General features: G+C 46.1%; 1 protein-coding gene across 5 annotated transcripts in view; it reads right to left on the reverse strand.

Annotated features, from left to right (window-relative positions):
• ldb1a (LIM domain binding 1a) overlaps positions 1–15,184 on the reverse strand; it is a 21,353-nt gene continuing 6,169 nt past the window's right edge. For 2 of the 5 annotated variants that reach the window (XM_076018602.1, XM_076018601.1), the window contains 10 exons: positions 7,518–7,620; positions 6,696–6,740; positions 6,454–6,529; positions 5,244–5,346; positions 4,936–5,108; positions 4,724–4,846; positions 4,565–4,642; positions 4,344–4,467; positions 3,667–3,809; positions 2,183–2,449 (listed from right to left, as the gene is read on the reverse strand). In XM_076018602.1, coding sequence (XP_075874717.1) covers positions 2,225–2,449; positions 3,667–3,809; positions 4,344–4,467; positions 4,565–4,642; positions 4,724–4,846; positions 4,936–5,108; positions 5,244–5,346; positions 6,454–6,529; positions 6,696–6,740; positions 7,518–7,620 — 1,193 coding nt within the window. In that variant the 3' untranslated portion in view covers positions 2,183–2,224. Of the gene's footprint in view, positions 1,654–2,182; positions 2,450–3,666; positions 3,810–4,343; positions 4,468–4,564; positions 4,643–4,723; positions 4,847–4,935; positions 5,109–5,243; positions 5,347–6,453; positions 6,530–6,695; positions 6,741–7,517; positions 7,621–9,866; positions 10,202–15,184 lie in introns of those variants that run through there. The other 3 variants (XM_076018603.1, XM_076018604.1, XM_076018605.1) reach the window with 3 other exon arrangements.

A 15,184-nucleotide genomic window follows, 5' to 3' on the forward strand; every position in this document is an offset into this window, starting at 1 on the left:
TGGATGTTAAATATTTCTTTAATGCGAACAAGCTGAACCAACGCAATTAACAGGCTTGAATAACCCGGGGAGCTGCATGTCAAAAAACACAAAGTACCATGACCTCTACCCTGGTCTAGGTACTTGGCAACCCTCACAAACCCCTCTATATATTACCATGACTATTGTACAGGTGGTTTGGACCTAATCAGGACGTCAGTTAATAGAAAAATAAATACAGTTTGCTAAAATGAGGGCAAAATTCTTTTTATCAGTGATTGTACAATTAAAAACCACATTTAAAAAAAATCAAGAGGCTTTTCATCTCTTTACATTAGATTGAGTTCCTCATAGTTCTAGGAAGGAATACACTGAATAAACTTTACAGAAATTACTACCTAAAAATATACAAGCACAGACACAAACATGAGGAGTAAAGCCAACAAAATGCTTCTTCATAGAACATAAAACAGCACAGTGAGATCAATATCTAAAGAATCTTTACATGTGGTTCCTTGGTCTGCAGCTTTCTTTATTGTGATTAAAAACACTTCTGGGAAACTTAATACAAAAGTCTTATTATTTTACAATCCTGTCAAAACTTTTTTCTTTAAAATATTTTTTTTTCGTGTAGCAAATTTGAGAAGTTTTTCTGTTGTTATGTTCTCTGAAGAGAAGACCCCCAGATAGAGATTTATAACACAAAACGAAACAGCTTCTGCAAAGACAAGTCATCGGAACCAAAACAGGCGCGTGATGGTCATGTCGGAGAACGTCGTCTCTCTGCTTTGCTGATTTGGACTCGCATCAAAACATGATGTAGTACAGATTTGAAACGCGAGCAGTGCTCTCCCCCATTTGAAGCCAATGGGGCCGGCGGTGCGACAACTGTGATGTCTGACAGATGGGTGACATTATATCAAGCACAGACTTACATGAAAGTTATTACCATCACAAGAATGATCTAACAGCAATACTTATACATTAATATACTGTAAGTTTCAGATGTTTTACAGTTTCTTACATTAGCAAGAATAAAAAAAGAAAGAAAATACACTGTCAATTCATAAGAAAAATAGAATTGGAGTTAATAGTGGAAAACAGTGCAAAGAATATTCTGGGGTGTTTTGTTTCCTTGCTTGCTTGTCTGTTTATCTTTTAGAAATTGTTTACAAAAATAATAATAAAAAACAAAATCAAAAAGCAACTCTAAAACATAGAAAAAAATGAACACACTTCTGTAGCATCTGGTGCTCTGGTCCAGACATGCTGCGTACCGCCTCTCTTCAGTACCTCAATGTTTTACGCTGTAGTTGTAGCTGAGTGAGTGAGAGAGAGTGAGTGTGTGTGTGTGTGTGTGTGTGTGTGCATGTATGTGTGTGTGTGTGTGTGCGTGCGTGCGTGCGTGTGTGTGCATGTGTGTGTGTGTGTGTGTGTGTGTGTGTGTGCGTGCTGGTTTGGTTATGTGTGTGGGTGTGTGTGTGCGTGTCAGTAAGTGTCCATGTGGCGTGTAGCAAGTAAGATTTAGCGAAGTGGTTCTCAACTCCGGTCCTCAAGCTCCGGCACTGTACAGGTTTTTGTTCCAACCAGGTCCTACAAAAACAAATGATTGAAGTTTTTAAAAAACGATTGTTGGATTCTCTGACACTAAGAATGCACACAATTTTCTGGAGCCTGCAAAACAAAAAAAATGCGTTAAATAAAAGCTAAGCATTTCCTTTCCGTTTCTGTTTTTTCCCTCCCCGCCCCCGCCGTTGACATGAGCGAAACAGAAAAGCGACGGAGGTGCGTCTTCAAAGGGGAACCGCACGCCCGAGAGACCCGAGGTTGGAACAAGAACCCACTGACGCAGCGGACAACAGCGCACGCCGCCTTTGGCTCAAATGCTGGGGCGAGCTTCGATCATGGGGGTGGAAGGGAGGTGAGCGTACATTCGACACAAACGGCCACCCCTCCGGTCTCACCACGCCTCTAGGAGGACTAAGCGGCAGAGCCGACGAGGGCCAAGGCTGAGCACCACTGAACATGCCCGACTTTATCCCCCCCCCTCCCTAGCCACTCCTCCTGGTCTGTTAAACAACAAAACAGAATAAAACATGGGGGAAATAATCGGACAAGAGCACTCCTCTGGCTAGCAGGGGTTGGGGGGGTGGGGGGGTCGGCCAGCTCGGGTGGATCCCAGTGGGCTCTTTTTTCCCTCCCGGTCTTAAAGAAAAGTGGGGCTTTCTGGGGAGACCGCCGCGCTCTACTGGGACGACTGGGAGTTGTCGTTCTTGCTCTCCTGACTGGAGGGGGCCTTGCTGTTCCAGGGCGAGTGTGCCCCCAGTGTGGGCGAGCTGGTGAAACTGTCCTCATCCTCCAGGCCATTCGCCCCATCGAACTGCGCGTTCTCCAGCCGCGTGATCAGACGCTCGTCCTCGTCACCAAACTCCCCTCCCATCAGAGTGGGCTCTCCCACCATCATCACGTCCTAAAGGGGACAGCAAGGGCCGGCACATATTATCCCCACGGGCGCAGGGGAGGCTGCACGCGGGTCGGGTCGCCCTGCATGGACGCGCTTGCAACCATTGAGCACCTTTGCCTGACAAGTGTGATCTGAGTTTGAAGTTGACCGACGTGATGCTTTGGATCTGGGGATGTAACGATATCGGGATGTCTCGGTACCCGAGTGCGCAATTTTTTTCTTACTTAAAACCTGAAGAAGTGCAGCAGCGGTTGCTTAGATAATGCGTGCACCTTGCAATAACAATTCAGTGGGTGTGTTTTTCCTGTCAGTCCCACTTTGCTGTTCATTTCTCGGCGTTGGCATCCATCCACATGTCATTTTTAAATCTCGCCATCTCTGTCACTTTCTGCACAAAAACAAACCTACACTTGGGTCGGAGGCTTGAAATCATCACGTCTGTGACAAAACCAGGACTCAAAATTGCCGATAGCGTTACATCCCTAATTGTGATTCCCTAATTCAAACTGAAATTGGTCCCGCATCCTGGGGTTTTTTAAATTAATGTTTTGCTTTTTTTTCTCTAAATTTCACAACAACGATGATCGAGGAGCTCTTCCTACTGGCCAGCAGTGGGCGTCCCTGATCCTGAGGCGGCTGCATCGGGGTCAGGTGGGGGTTCATTCCACCTCGGGTCTCTTTCACTCAATTCAAGCAACAAGGTAAGCGAAGACAGCGGTGCTGTGTGAATTGTGCGCTCGCAGACTGGACGGTGTCTCTAAAACCCAGTTAATACCGCAGATTTCGAGAAGAAACGCTGAGTCTGAGTGTGAGGTAACCCAACATGTATCACTGTAAAAAAAAAAAAAACAGGTGGAGGTCACTGGGAACCCCTCTATATAAACCCAGAACCCTGTGGCCCCCAGAGGACCAAGGACTGCCCATCACTGGTTCACATTGGGGTTCTGCTATCTCAACCCATCAATCCCAGGTGAATTTAATGTTCTCAGCCCCTTCCCACTACAGCTAAACCCTGACCATGCTTCCAGAGTCCTCCCAAATAGCCCCCAGTACTCCCCTCCCTTGCTCCACCTACTGCTAACCACCTCTGCACATCTGTCTAACCTTGCCTTTCTCTCTGGCTGCTGCTCCTCCACCCCACTGCACTGCACTGCCCGTGCTGCGCTCAGCTGAATTCTTCAGGGCGCATGTGAAGGTGAAGCAGACGCAATGCTTTCAGGTACCTGGTTGGAGAGGGAAAAGCTGTTGGCTGGACTCTTCTTTTTGCTGTTGCTGTTGTTATTGTTGCCGCCGCCCGAGCTCACGGTGCTCCCGCCGGACACCTTCCGTTTCCGCCGCTTGTTCGGAGCTTGTCTGGCCGGTTCAGCTGCAAGGGTGAATTTGGTAAATGGCGTTAAGCACTCGGGTATTTGGAAAGTCACTAGTTCGAGGCCTCTTGCAGGCAGGCTGATGTGTTTTTGAGCAGAATACAGAGTGTCCCAAAAAAAAGTTGACATAATTTTAAAAGCCATTATTTGGAAAACTACCAAGGCTAGCTTAATGAAATTGAACAGTTCAGGTGTTGAACATCATAAGTTTATTATAGGACTAATTTCATAAGTGTTCATTATGTGCACCGCCTGTGACATGGCACACGCCAACAGGGTTTGCCGTGTCACAATTGGGTGACTGAGTGTAAGCACATTACAAGACGCAAAATGACTTCTCTTTGGGAGTCAACCTGAAAACAGAACAAAAATAAAACATTAAATGTAAAATCTTGATCTGTTTCTATACATTCTGTGAAAATTTGAGGTTATTTTAACAAGAATTGCCAAAATTACTGGCCTGCGAAATGATGTCAAATGTTTTGGGACACCCTGTGTATTGAAGAAGGTTGGGTTAATGTCAAGGGCCAGACCTGGAGGTGCCACCATTCTCTGCCACTTCTGGAAGAGGCAGGTCTTCAGGCAGTCTCTGGGACTCAAGCTGTAAGTCTTGTGTCTGGACATCAACTCTTGCATGGGCTCCAATATCACACATAGCTTGAGGGAGGGACAGGGACAAAATAAGAGGATGAGTTCAGGCTCAGCACATAAAGTCGAGTCGTTTCAGTGAAATCTGAAATCTAAACCCGCTTACACGGAGGTAGTTGAGTGTAGAGTTGGACAGCCCACATCTGGTGATATTTTTGGCCAGCTGGTCAAGCATCTGTGGATCCTGCGACGATTAATTCACAGACAGGTGAGCTTTTAAGAAAAGTGTGTGAGCGGCTTTTTCTTTTTCAGAGCGGAGACTTACATGCATCGCCAAAATGCTCCTCGGCAGGACTTCCCTGTGTTGTCTGATGCTGAAGTGCCACGTCTTGATCCTCATCATGTCATCAAACATGAACTCGAGGTAAAGGCGTCCCTCCACACAAACCTGAGGCAGAGGGAAGTGAAACGTTTCAGAAGTGGCCGCAGTGGCAGCGCTCCGGCGGCAGCGTACACTCTGTGCTTAGCGAACCGCACCTGCGTGAACATGGGTTTGCCATTTTGGGTGACCATGGTGCACTGATCGCAGTCAAGGGACACAAAATTACTGTGGAAGGACTCCTTGGGATGCTTCAACACGTAGAAAAGCTCAGTGGCGCCCCCTTCAAAAATACTCCGGAAGTATCGTGGGATCAGCGTCCTGCCAATGGCTGCGGGCACAAACAATTGATTTTGTTGAGTAAACCGGACGGTACACACTGACCCACAAAACTTTAGTTCGTCACACACAACAGAAAAAAAAAATCTGAATCAGCGCCAGGATTGTTTAAAATGTCAATTCTTACTGTATCGTTTGGGTCCATCCTCTAGACAGAAGGTGATGGTGAGCATGGCATCATCCTCGAAAAACTCTGTGGTAAAAGCATCCCACCAGAGGTTGTCACAGTCCTGGAAAGACAGGAAGTCTTTTAGTCCATCATTCATTCAGTCGGCTTGTATATAAAAAAACAGTTGGAAAAGTCATTAGCAAATTCAAATAATCACACGCACATACATTAAAATGACTTCAAGTATTGTACAGGGAGTGTAAACAAAGTGCAGACTCGATTTAAAGAATTTTTAAAAATGCACATGCTGCAGGAAACGCTCGTGTTCAGTAACATGAACAAAAACATTCAAAAACCAATTAGACCAAACCAACCAGAATAATCCTTGTTCCCCAGAATAACACTACACCAACCCAATAACTATTTGATCCAACAGTGCGCTCCGTTGAGTGCTGTATTGATCCATTACGTGCAGAAAATTCTAAGCAAAGTGAAATGCAAATGAGGAATTTTCAAATATTATTAATATACAAAGCACAGCATGAAATGCAATACTCGGATTCAAATTTGGTTTGTGATTTCCGCCGGGGCGAAAACCAAACGGAGCCACAAAACAAAGGTTGGAAAGCCGCGCATTAGCATCGCGTGCAGTCCAGTGCGGATTTGCTTTAAATCCAAGTGATCAAGAGGAACAAAAATCTGAGAAAATATATTGAGAAAAGCAAACCTCAGAGACGAATAAAGCTGTGACACTTTAAACTTATCCAACTGACATTTTGTTGGTTTTGCATTCTTAACCTTTTTTAACCCGTGTTGCATAAAAACCTCAAGCTGAGAAATCTCAAATGAAAAAAAAATCTATATCAGCATTGCGAGCTCTCACTTTGTACGCATTTTCTTGCTAGAATTGATAGAGGTGAATACCTTACAACTGTGTAAATTGCTGTAACACCAGCATATTAACTGTTGGAAAACCAAGCACGCTTCAGCCAGGTTGATAAGATACTGATAATCCTATTAAAAGCCTAAATGTAAATTAAGTAAGCGACTTCTCAGGATTAATTTCCCACTAAATCTCCCACAGTGGTTAGCTGCACGGTAAACCGCAGCTGGGAGGGAGAATCTCAAAACATGGCAGCGCTCGCGGTGAACTACTTACTGCTGGGGGCAAATGTTGAACATTAAGCAGTTTGCATGAGGTGAATATGCAGAGCAAAGGGTTCCCCACCTCTGTCCAGTTCTGTAGTCTTTTGTTGAGCTCATATATCCTGTAGTCTGTCTGATTCCCGTATGGTGTGGGTCTCCTGGGACACAAACAGAACAGGATTCAACACTCGGCAGGTCAAACTGTGACCGCGGATTAACCACCACACCCGTAATATAATCAAAGAGCACAAGCACAGAGAATCTAATTTAATCAGGAGCACGTTGAACACAAACATTTGTTTAAACGCAGAGTGGCGCACTCACCCCATTCCAGGCTCCATGTATGATGGGGGGTACATGGGAGTGGGCCTAAACAAAGGAAAACACAAATATTTGGGCAAAACTGCAACCAGCAAAAGGCTGTGATACTAACAACTGTTATAAACGAGTTATAAAAACAGATTCAGCAGTGTCCGTGTGGGAGTGGTCTAGAGATGCTCTACGAGTAAAGCACCCTGACTTTATCATGTAGCTCAAACGATTTCAATTCAACGGTCCATGTAACTGAAACGACTTACATGGAGTTTACAGATATTTGGAAAAAAAACTGATCAAATCGTAACACGGCACCATAACTTTGCTTCCAAGGAATAGAGCAAAAAGCAACGCAAATATTTACCTATGAGTTAAGTTAAGAAACAGGTTTACTGCGTGCTGCAGGAAAACGGCAGCTTGTCCATGTTTGCTTTTGCGCTCAAATATTTCTAAACTACAAACAATGTATCTATTAATAGAGGTCCGTGTCTATTTGCTATGACCAAAAAAACATGTATTCAACGTACATTGTATGGAACTATGAGACCGATATTTTTACTAGTACTCCAGGTGATGCATCTAAATGTACACAGTTTGTTTTTCTTTTTTTGCCCCATGTTTGAGTTCAGCTTTAATATAACCAATAAATATAAATGGCCACATAACGAGCACAAATAATGAGCAGCAGGTTAAAATAAATGACGTGAAATGAATACAGAAAAAATCACTCCTAAAATGAAAATAGGCATAATGCACATACTGCCTTTGAAATAGTGCAAGCATAAAGACAAATTCTTGTTTTCTTTTACCAAGGTTACGAGTGGAACCTACCCCACATCTCTGTCCAGCATAGCGCCTGGGTGGAAGGGGGGAAAGCTGCCGCCGTTGGGGGGCTCCTTAGGAGAGTACAGCTTGAATGACTTTGACGAACAGCCTGCACATGGCATAGAAGGAGAGGGGGGGGGGTTGGAGCATAGATTTAGAGGAGATTTAGATTACTTTAGATTTAGCTCATTCAAATCACAGCATCATCTAAGTAATCTAATGTTGGATGATTTTGTTGAGATTTGCTGGATGGGAGGGAGAGAAAAAAAAAAAACCCGCTGCCAAAACAATTTCCTGCTGCTTTCATTATCTAATGCATCATCTTCAATCTGGTAAGTGGACAAGAACACAGATGACTGCGAGGGGAGCGCAGCCATATTTAGCAACCTGCAGAATTGTAAGAAAACAAATGACTAAAATGGGAGGAGGTGGGCCGACTCGCGCATGTTCTTTGTGTTCTTGTGTTGTTCTTCGGGTTACGCCGAAAACCTCCTCTCTGCATACAGCCCCATGAGATCCTAGCCCGTGCATTGCATCGAGTGCGAGCGTCCCCCCCCCCCCCTTTGGTTGCCTCAACCACCCATCCCCCTACTCGCTACCCGGCTGTTGTTAACCCTTGTCTGCCCAAATAAGCCATTCATGCTCCAACAATTCGGCGCTCCGAAAGGAAAGAAAAACATCTATTATGGCTCTCTGCCCAACTGGAGACCTCACACAGACAACTGCTGCATTTATCTGGGGGCTGACCAGAGGTATGTCGTGCGCAGAGCGAAAGAGAAGCAAACTGGGACATTTGAGAGCAACTAACAAGAGCAGGAAACCCGACCAGGCACACATCACAAGAGGCGACCCTGCGCTGTTGACCGATGCTGAAAAATGCAGTGGCAACTGGAGGAATTTTAATAAGTGCTGCAATCTAATCGTCGTGGGGTAAAAAGATCCGCGCAGTGTTAGGATAACAGGAAACCCTGACAGCTTGTTTGTTTGCCATTAGACTAATAACAATATAGAGTCAAATTTTTGGGCCCAATACTGAAGATATTCTGAATTTCAGATGTTTGGATATATTATAGTAATTGCATGAGTTTGACATAATCACAATATACACAAACAAAGTAAAATGGTAGATGTCTTGTACGCAGCAGGGACCAAACCGATGTGGAATTTAATTTAATGGAGCTCTACAAACATTAAAATAAACATTTTATGGTTGATTAATGGCCGTCCAGATACCATTTTACTCCAGACGTGGGAGTGGTGAAAGTCTAGACCAAAACAAATTGAGAGACAGGGGTTTCCACTGGGGGGTCAGGTGCCTACAATGGGCCGTCTATGCTCGCTCTAGAATAGTAACTCCTTATTCATTCACTCTCATCCATTTCTTTCCCTCTTCCAACATACTTGGGGAGTCGTGGCGGGTCATCTTGTTTGTTCAACCACAATGAGGGTGAACCTACACTGGGAACAGCCGACAATGATTCTCTGTGCATTGCCTCTGACCCTAACAGACCGGTTCCCCAAAAACTCACTGCATTTGTGTCCATGCTGGGGCCAAACACAGATTTGACTGCTACATACAGAGGGCTCTTTTTCTTGCGGGTTACACCGCCTTCTGACGTGGAGGAAAATATTTTTGTGCAAAAGACCAGCACTGGACGAGCACCATCCACTTGGAAGGACAAACACTAACGACGCATGACAAATTCAGAGAGCAGATGTAACAGCTTAGTGGCAGACATGAATCAGGAAGCGCTCTAAATAAATGGAGTACATTTGACAAATGGAGATGGATGATCCTGCATCCATCACAGGAACCGGGGTGGGATCGGATGGGAAGACCTAATGCATTACCACATGTAATTCGATTTAAGTTTAAAATCAAGTGGTACTTGGGAGCAGTTTCGCCCACCTAGAGCCCCCGCTGCAAACAATAGGGCTGAAACCAGAGCCTGGTCCCACACCAGTGAAACATAAAAAGCAATGCGAGAACACACACACACACACACACACACACACACACACACACACACACACACACACACACACACACACACACACACTCTTCCTAACTGCTGTCAACTTTTCGTGCCTGAACTGAGAACATGCACAGCAGACTAAAACAACACATCGCAATCCACTCTGAAGCGCAGCACCGGTTGAGAAATTAACTGCAGGGACCGTTGTGATGACCATTTTGTCGGTGATGGCTAAACTACTAACCTAGCTTAGTTGCTTAACTGCTCGTATCGTCGTCACCAGCGGAGAAACCCGGCTGCTTTATGAGCGACTTACTAACACGGTGCTAGCGTGAAGCGTGCATGTACCTAAAGCTGAGTAGTATTTCGAACGGGTTACCTGCAGAGAAACGTCCACCGAAAGGCGGTGTTGGCCAACACCTCCGCTCGGTGCTTGTAGCCAGCTAGCCTCGCTGCTAGCCGGAGCGGCCGGATGGTGAGCACTCGAGCGCCGACCGTTGGTAACGCAGTTGCACGAACAGCACGGCTGACCAAGTGGTACGGAACGCGCCGGAATAGATGGCCGATTCTCGAGTAATGTCTATCTGCAATCCGATCCAAACGTCATCTGTTTGAGCGGGACGGGGTTGCCCATCAACTATTACTACTACAAGACCCTTTGTTCCTTCCTGCCAGTCGGGATACGAACAAACAAAGGCCCCGCCTCCTCCAAAGCTCCTCCGCCCATCCCAACTCACAGTCGGGGACAAACACGGGACTACCTCCGCGGTAGACCGGCAGCACTATTTTGTCTCGGTCAGCAAACAAACGTGGGCCAAATGCCACAGAAGTACCGCTAGATGGTCCCCAAGCGAGAGGGACAGTTTAGCAGTTGTAAACATGCAGCTTAAATTCACAGCAGAAAATATATCTATGCATGCAGCGATAGTTACACCATTGACTGTCAACGTCTGACCAGAACATATTGTGCAGTTGTCTCCATCTTGTGAGTTTTTTTTGTTTGTTTGTTTGTTTTTTAAAATAATAATTAAATTGTCATTATTGAAGACAAGCATTGTTATCCTTGTATCATGTGGACACTGAATTCAGTTTCTAAAAGTTAAAATTCATCTTTTGGGCACGCAATTTTTCATTTGCAAGACTTGCTTGTGGTATAGGCTCAAACGCTCATAATATTTATTATATACGAGAATAAAAAATGCACTTATCTCTATCAAAAATCTATATATTATAATTCAAACAATCTGTTTACAGGACAACTTAAAAATATATATTTTTTTTTAGCAAATTAATTTGGACTCAGCTGATGAGGAACTCTCTGTACCAGATCCCAAGCCTGCTGTTGCTGCCCCTTGATAATCTGACATAATCTGCTGCCTCCCTTTTAATCAATAACCACTTTACCATTTACATGCAATGCAGCCAAAGGCTGAGGAACCTTTTGTGGTCTCAAAGTGCCTTTAAAGCTCAATTTGTTGAGGGTTTCACTTGAGCTGCCAGTCAACCCCAGCAGAGATGTATGAGATGCAGAGAGCCGAAACAGTGCATTTCAGTGACCCAATCCTCTTACTCTACAAAGCCAGTGTTTATGAAATAGCATTGGCAGAAATACTGTGTGCAGTCTGCAGCCATGACGCACATTATATAACATCAGATCAATTAATAATGGCCCTGATGAGTCCTCCTGTCCAGCTATTTTCATCTAATCCCCCACAATTTCAGAGATTAGAGACGTGTTGTGTGTTTGCTTTGAACCAATGAGGCGATGTAAAGGAACAGCACCTCCCTCTGCTGGCGGCCCGTGTCACCATCACAGTCAGATGACTGGGGGACAGATGGGGCACGGTATTGAATTTGGGACATTGTAAGTGAAGGTAGGAGTTTGTCAGAGCTTTGACTTTAATCCGGTTTCTTCTGCATTTAAACCAAATCTAATTTAGCACAGCGACAAAACGGTATAACCGTGAAGAAAGGCTGGCAGTCGCTGATAAGAATAAATGTTCCTCCGCACTACACAAACAACATGCGTGTCCATTTTTAGACAGTGTAAAACCAGTGATGGATCCTCTTGGAGTCACTACCTGATCCACTTTACACGGACTGCTTTAAACAGGTGTTGTGTCAGTAGCACGACAATGCCAATTCTTCATGCAGCCATGAAAGGTTATAATTTTGCTCCCAAAATAGAAATTTGAAATCCAAAAGAAAATCAGGTTTTTAACTTTTGGATCAATTGTGGCATTTTAGGACTGGAACAAATTGACCTTAGTAATAGCAATAAACACGCCCCTTTTCTATGCACTCCTCTTGGGGGAAGTATAGAGTAGTTGTGAGGAACTGAGCGCTGGCGACGGGCGTGTTCCTGTTCCTGTTTTAGCCCCTGCACGGCGCCACAGCGAAAGCACAGGACTGTCATGGAAACTGTTGTGACACCTGGCTGGTAGTGATAGCGGCCTGGCAGCAGAGGGCACCGACACAGACAGCACCCAGAGGATGTGGCTGGGGCTTGCCGAGGAGGAAGTTCAACAGCGCGTGTTCGAGATAGATGGAAGGATAACGAAACAAACAGCTCGCAATGTTCATGCAGACGTTGTGGACATTCGGGGGTCGCCGACTCAAAATGCCGGGCAACGCCGCAGGAGATTGTTCTGTTTGTTTTCTCTTTTAAACTCATTTTACACTCACCCCTTTTATTTTGATCTTCTCAAATGCTGACCTCATTGTAATGTTATTTTGGTCGCAGTGGTAGAGTTGTACCTCGATTCTGCTTATTCATGGGCAGTTTGCAGATTTCCAGTCAAAAAACAAAAAAACAGCTGTGATTTGTCCGACGTGTGAACTCGCGCTGACGCCTATATTGAAGTCGCTCCTCGAAGGCCGCCCGAAACCACGAGCCGCACTCTGCTCCATAGAATGAAGCAACGCCACCCACACCATCACCATCGCTGCGAGTCATACGAGAGGGAACTCTTATCGGCATTATTAAAGAGGAATGCATTGACCTGATTACAGTTTGCAGCGCCGTTTTATGGTCACGTACGAAATGCCCACGATTGTGTTTTTAGCCAGGAGACGTAGCAGAAGGATCCCAAACGACGACACAACGTCATCAATGTGCTTCTGTTCCCGACGCGGTGCCCCGTGCACGCATGCACACGGACAGCTTTCATGCTGACAGACAAACCGTTTTAGTTCCCCCCCCATCCTCGCGCCAGTGTGGCACATGGCAGCATCCTGGCGGCTTACAGCAGATGTGACATCACTGCCGCTCATCAGCGCTCTGCCCCCCCCCCCCCACACACACACACTCAGCGCGCCCCCCCATCTCTCTGACTTCCAGCATCTCTGTCTCCCACGCATTCCTTCTTCCTTTCCGCCGCCACACACACACACACACACACACACACACACACACACACACACACACACACACACACACACACACACACACACAGCCATTTTGATTTTGCAAACAAGATCTGAGGGACTCGCTGATGTGGAGCGAGGACAGGATGAGGAGCGGGGGGTGGGGGGAGTGGGTGTGGGCTGAGCGGGAAAAGGAGGGAGAGGCGCAGACTTTCAGCGCGGCGGGGTGACGCGCAGACCCGTCGTGGCGTTGTGTAACGGTAATCATGAAAGATGCCCGGGCTGTTTGGCTGCCATCTTGGCTCTGCTTTAAGTCACTTTTCTCCCAAGCAGGAGCCATGTGACTTTCTGCATGAGGTAACACCGCCGTTACTGGAAAAAAAAAAAAGGCAGAGAGTGAGGGATGCGGGGGCGGCGGAGGAGGAGGGGGGGGGTGAGCGAGGGCGAAGGAAGGAGAGAGTGAGAGAAGGAAGGCTGAAAGGGGAGGGAGGGAGAGGTTAGAGTGAGATGGGTGAGAGACGGAAAGGAGGAGTGTTGAGAAGAGGGGAGTGCAGACTTGAGTGGAAGCACGTGAGAGTGGGTGGGTGGGGGGGGGTCTTCAGCTCAGAGGCAATCTATTTTTACTATTTAGCTTGAACAAAGGATGTGATTGGCTCCGCTGTGTAAGGACGGATCTTCTCCGCGCAGCTAACAAAGGCTCAGAAAAGGCTGATTCACAGCAAAGTCACAACAGTGGCAGGGTATCACAACGCTTCCAACGAGCCAGGCAGGCAGACTGGAGGAGCCTGCCTGCCTGCAGCTCACATTCTGTCGCATGCAAATAGCGCTCAGTTCAGATTCTTCTATTCTTTGACACCCCGAGCCAATAACGAAACGAAGACCAGATGAGGAGCAGCGCGAGCCCTGCTGGAATGGGGAGCGGGTTTGTGTTTTCCCCAACACGCAGAATCATACACAAAGCATTCCGTCCGCCATCGCGCAAGAATGTAAACAAACCAGCCTTCGAATGTAATGATTTGCAGCGCTAAACGCCGCGCGGCTGAGCAAAACTGCAACCGGGTGTCGATCAATGGCGCTCTGTGGTTATCCAAGAGATCCACCGGCCTGAACTTGTCTTATCGGGCTGTTTGTGAAAGTGTGCGTGCGTGTGCGTGTGCGCGCGCGCACTCTCCGCGTCTAACACGCAAGGCCGGCGTGTGTAAACCTGCGAGCGCTCCGACGTCAACGCACAACAAGCAGACGGCAGATCTCGGCAGGGTTTCTCCGCCCCCTCTCTGGCACATCCTTGAGAAACATGTGGATGTCATTAGGAGTTTCTGCTCCACATTAGAGGCTGTTAGCAGAAGGAGCAAAAGGAGGCAGAGATGCAGGGGGAACGACAAGAGCTGAGCGAGGAAGTGAGATCGCGGAGAAGGCGAAAGATCTGAAAAGAGAACATCAAGCAGAGGACACCCTAATTCAATCTGTCTTTACTAAGATCCCCCCCTAAGCAGATTCTGCTTTAATTTCTGTCTGTTGCTTGCTCCCTTGTGCAGCACTGAGCTCATCCCCTGGCAATCTGCTGTACCACTAAAGAGATAGTGTGCGATGTCAAAAAAAAAAAAAAAAAAAAAGTATTTGACAATACACGCTAGAGATCACGACAGAGAATCTACTTGAATAAAAGTGACATTTGCACGGCAGAGGAGAATCTCTGTTCGCTCACCGTGACACCCTTGCACTTGAGTGGAGCGCAAAAAAAAAAAAAAAAAAAAAAACCTACAAGAAAATGGCGATAAACCGTTAATGTTAATCGACCCAGAGCTCTGATTCAGGAGAGACGGGTTTAACAAGTGAGCAGGAAATACTAATTTGAGCGTTTTGCAAAATGCAAAGTCACAGTGACAAAGTGCTGTTCCATAATCAAGCAGCCAGACTCCACGGCAATCCGGCTCACGTTGGAATCGTCCCAAGTGCCCTCTTTGCTGCCTTATACTTACTAGTTTGAAATCATTCTACAGCTGCTAAGTGAAAGTGACTCATTAAAGTACAAACCCAGGGGACGCCAACAATAAAACAATATCCTGGACGGTGGCAGCGATTTGCAGCAATTCCTCTGGGTGTGCAAGGAGGAAAAACAACCGTAACACAAACCTACATTGACTGAATACAAAAAAAAAAGTGTCGGAAACAGTGAACTTGTATTATATACTTATAGATACATATTTCAGTGTGCTCGGCAAAGCATAAAGAGCCATCGATCTGCTACACAGTCAGCTGGCGTGACGGCGTGCTGAACAACTCAATCCTAAAGTGTGCAAGCCTCAGTCCATAACCTTGTTTTAGGACATG

The sequence above is a fragment of the Nelusetta ayraudi genome, unplaced genomic scaffold (assembly GCF_046127955.1).
Source record: "Nelusetta ayraudi isolate G7.1 ecotype Tasmania unplaced genomic scaffold, CSIRO-AGI_Nayr_v1 ptg000008l, whole genome shotgun sequence".
Taxonomy (NCBI): domain Eukaryota; kingdom Metazoa; phylum Chordata; class Actinopteri; order Tetraodontiformes; family Monacanthidae; genus Nelusetta; species Nelusetta ayraudi.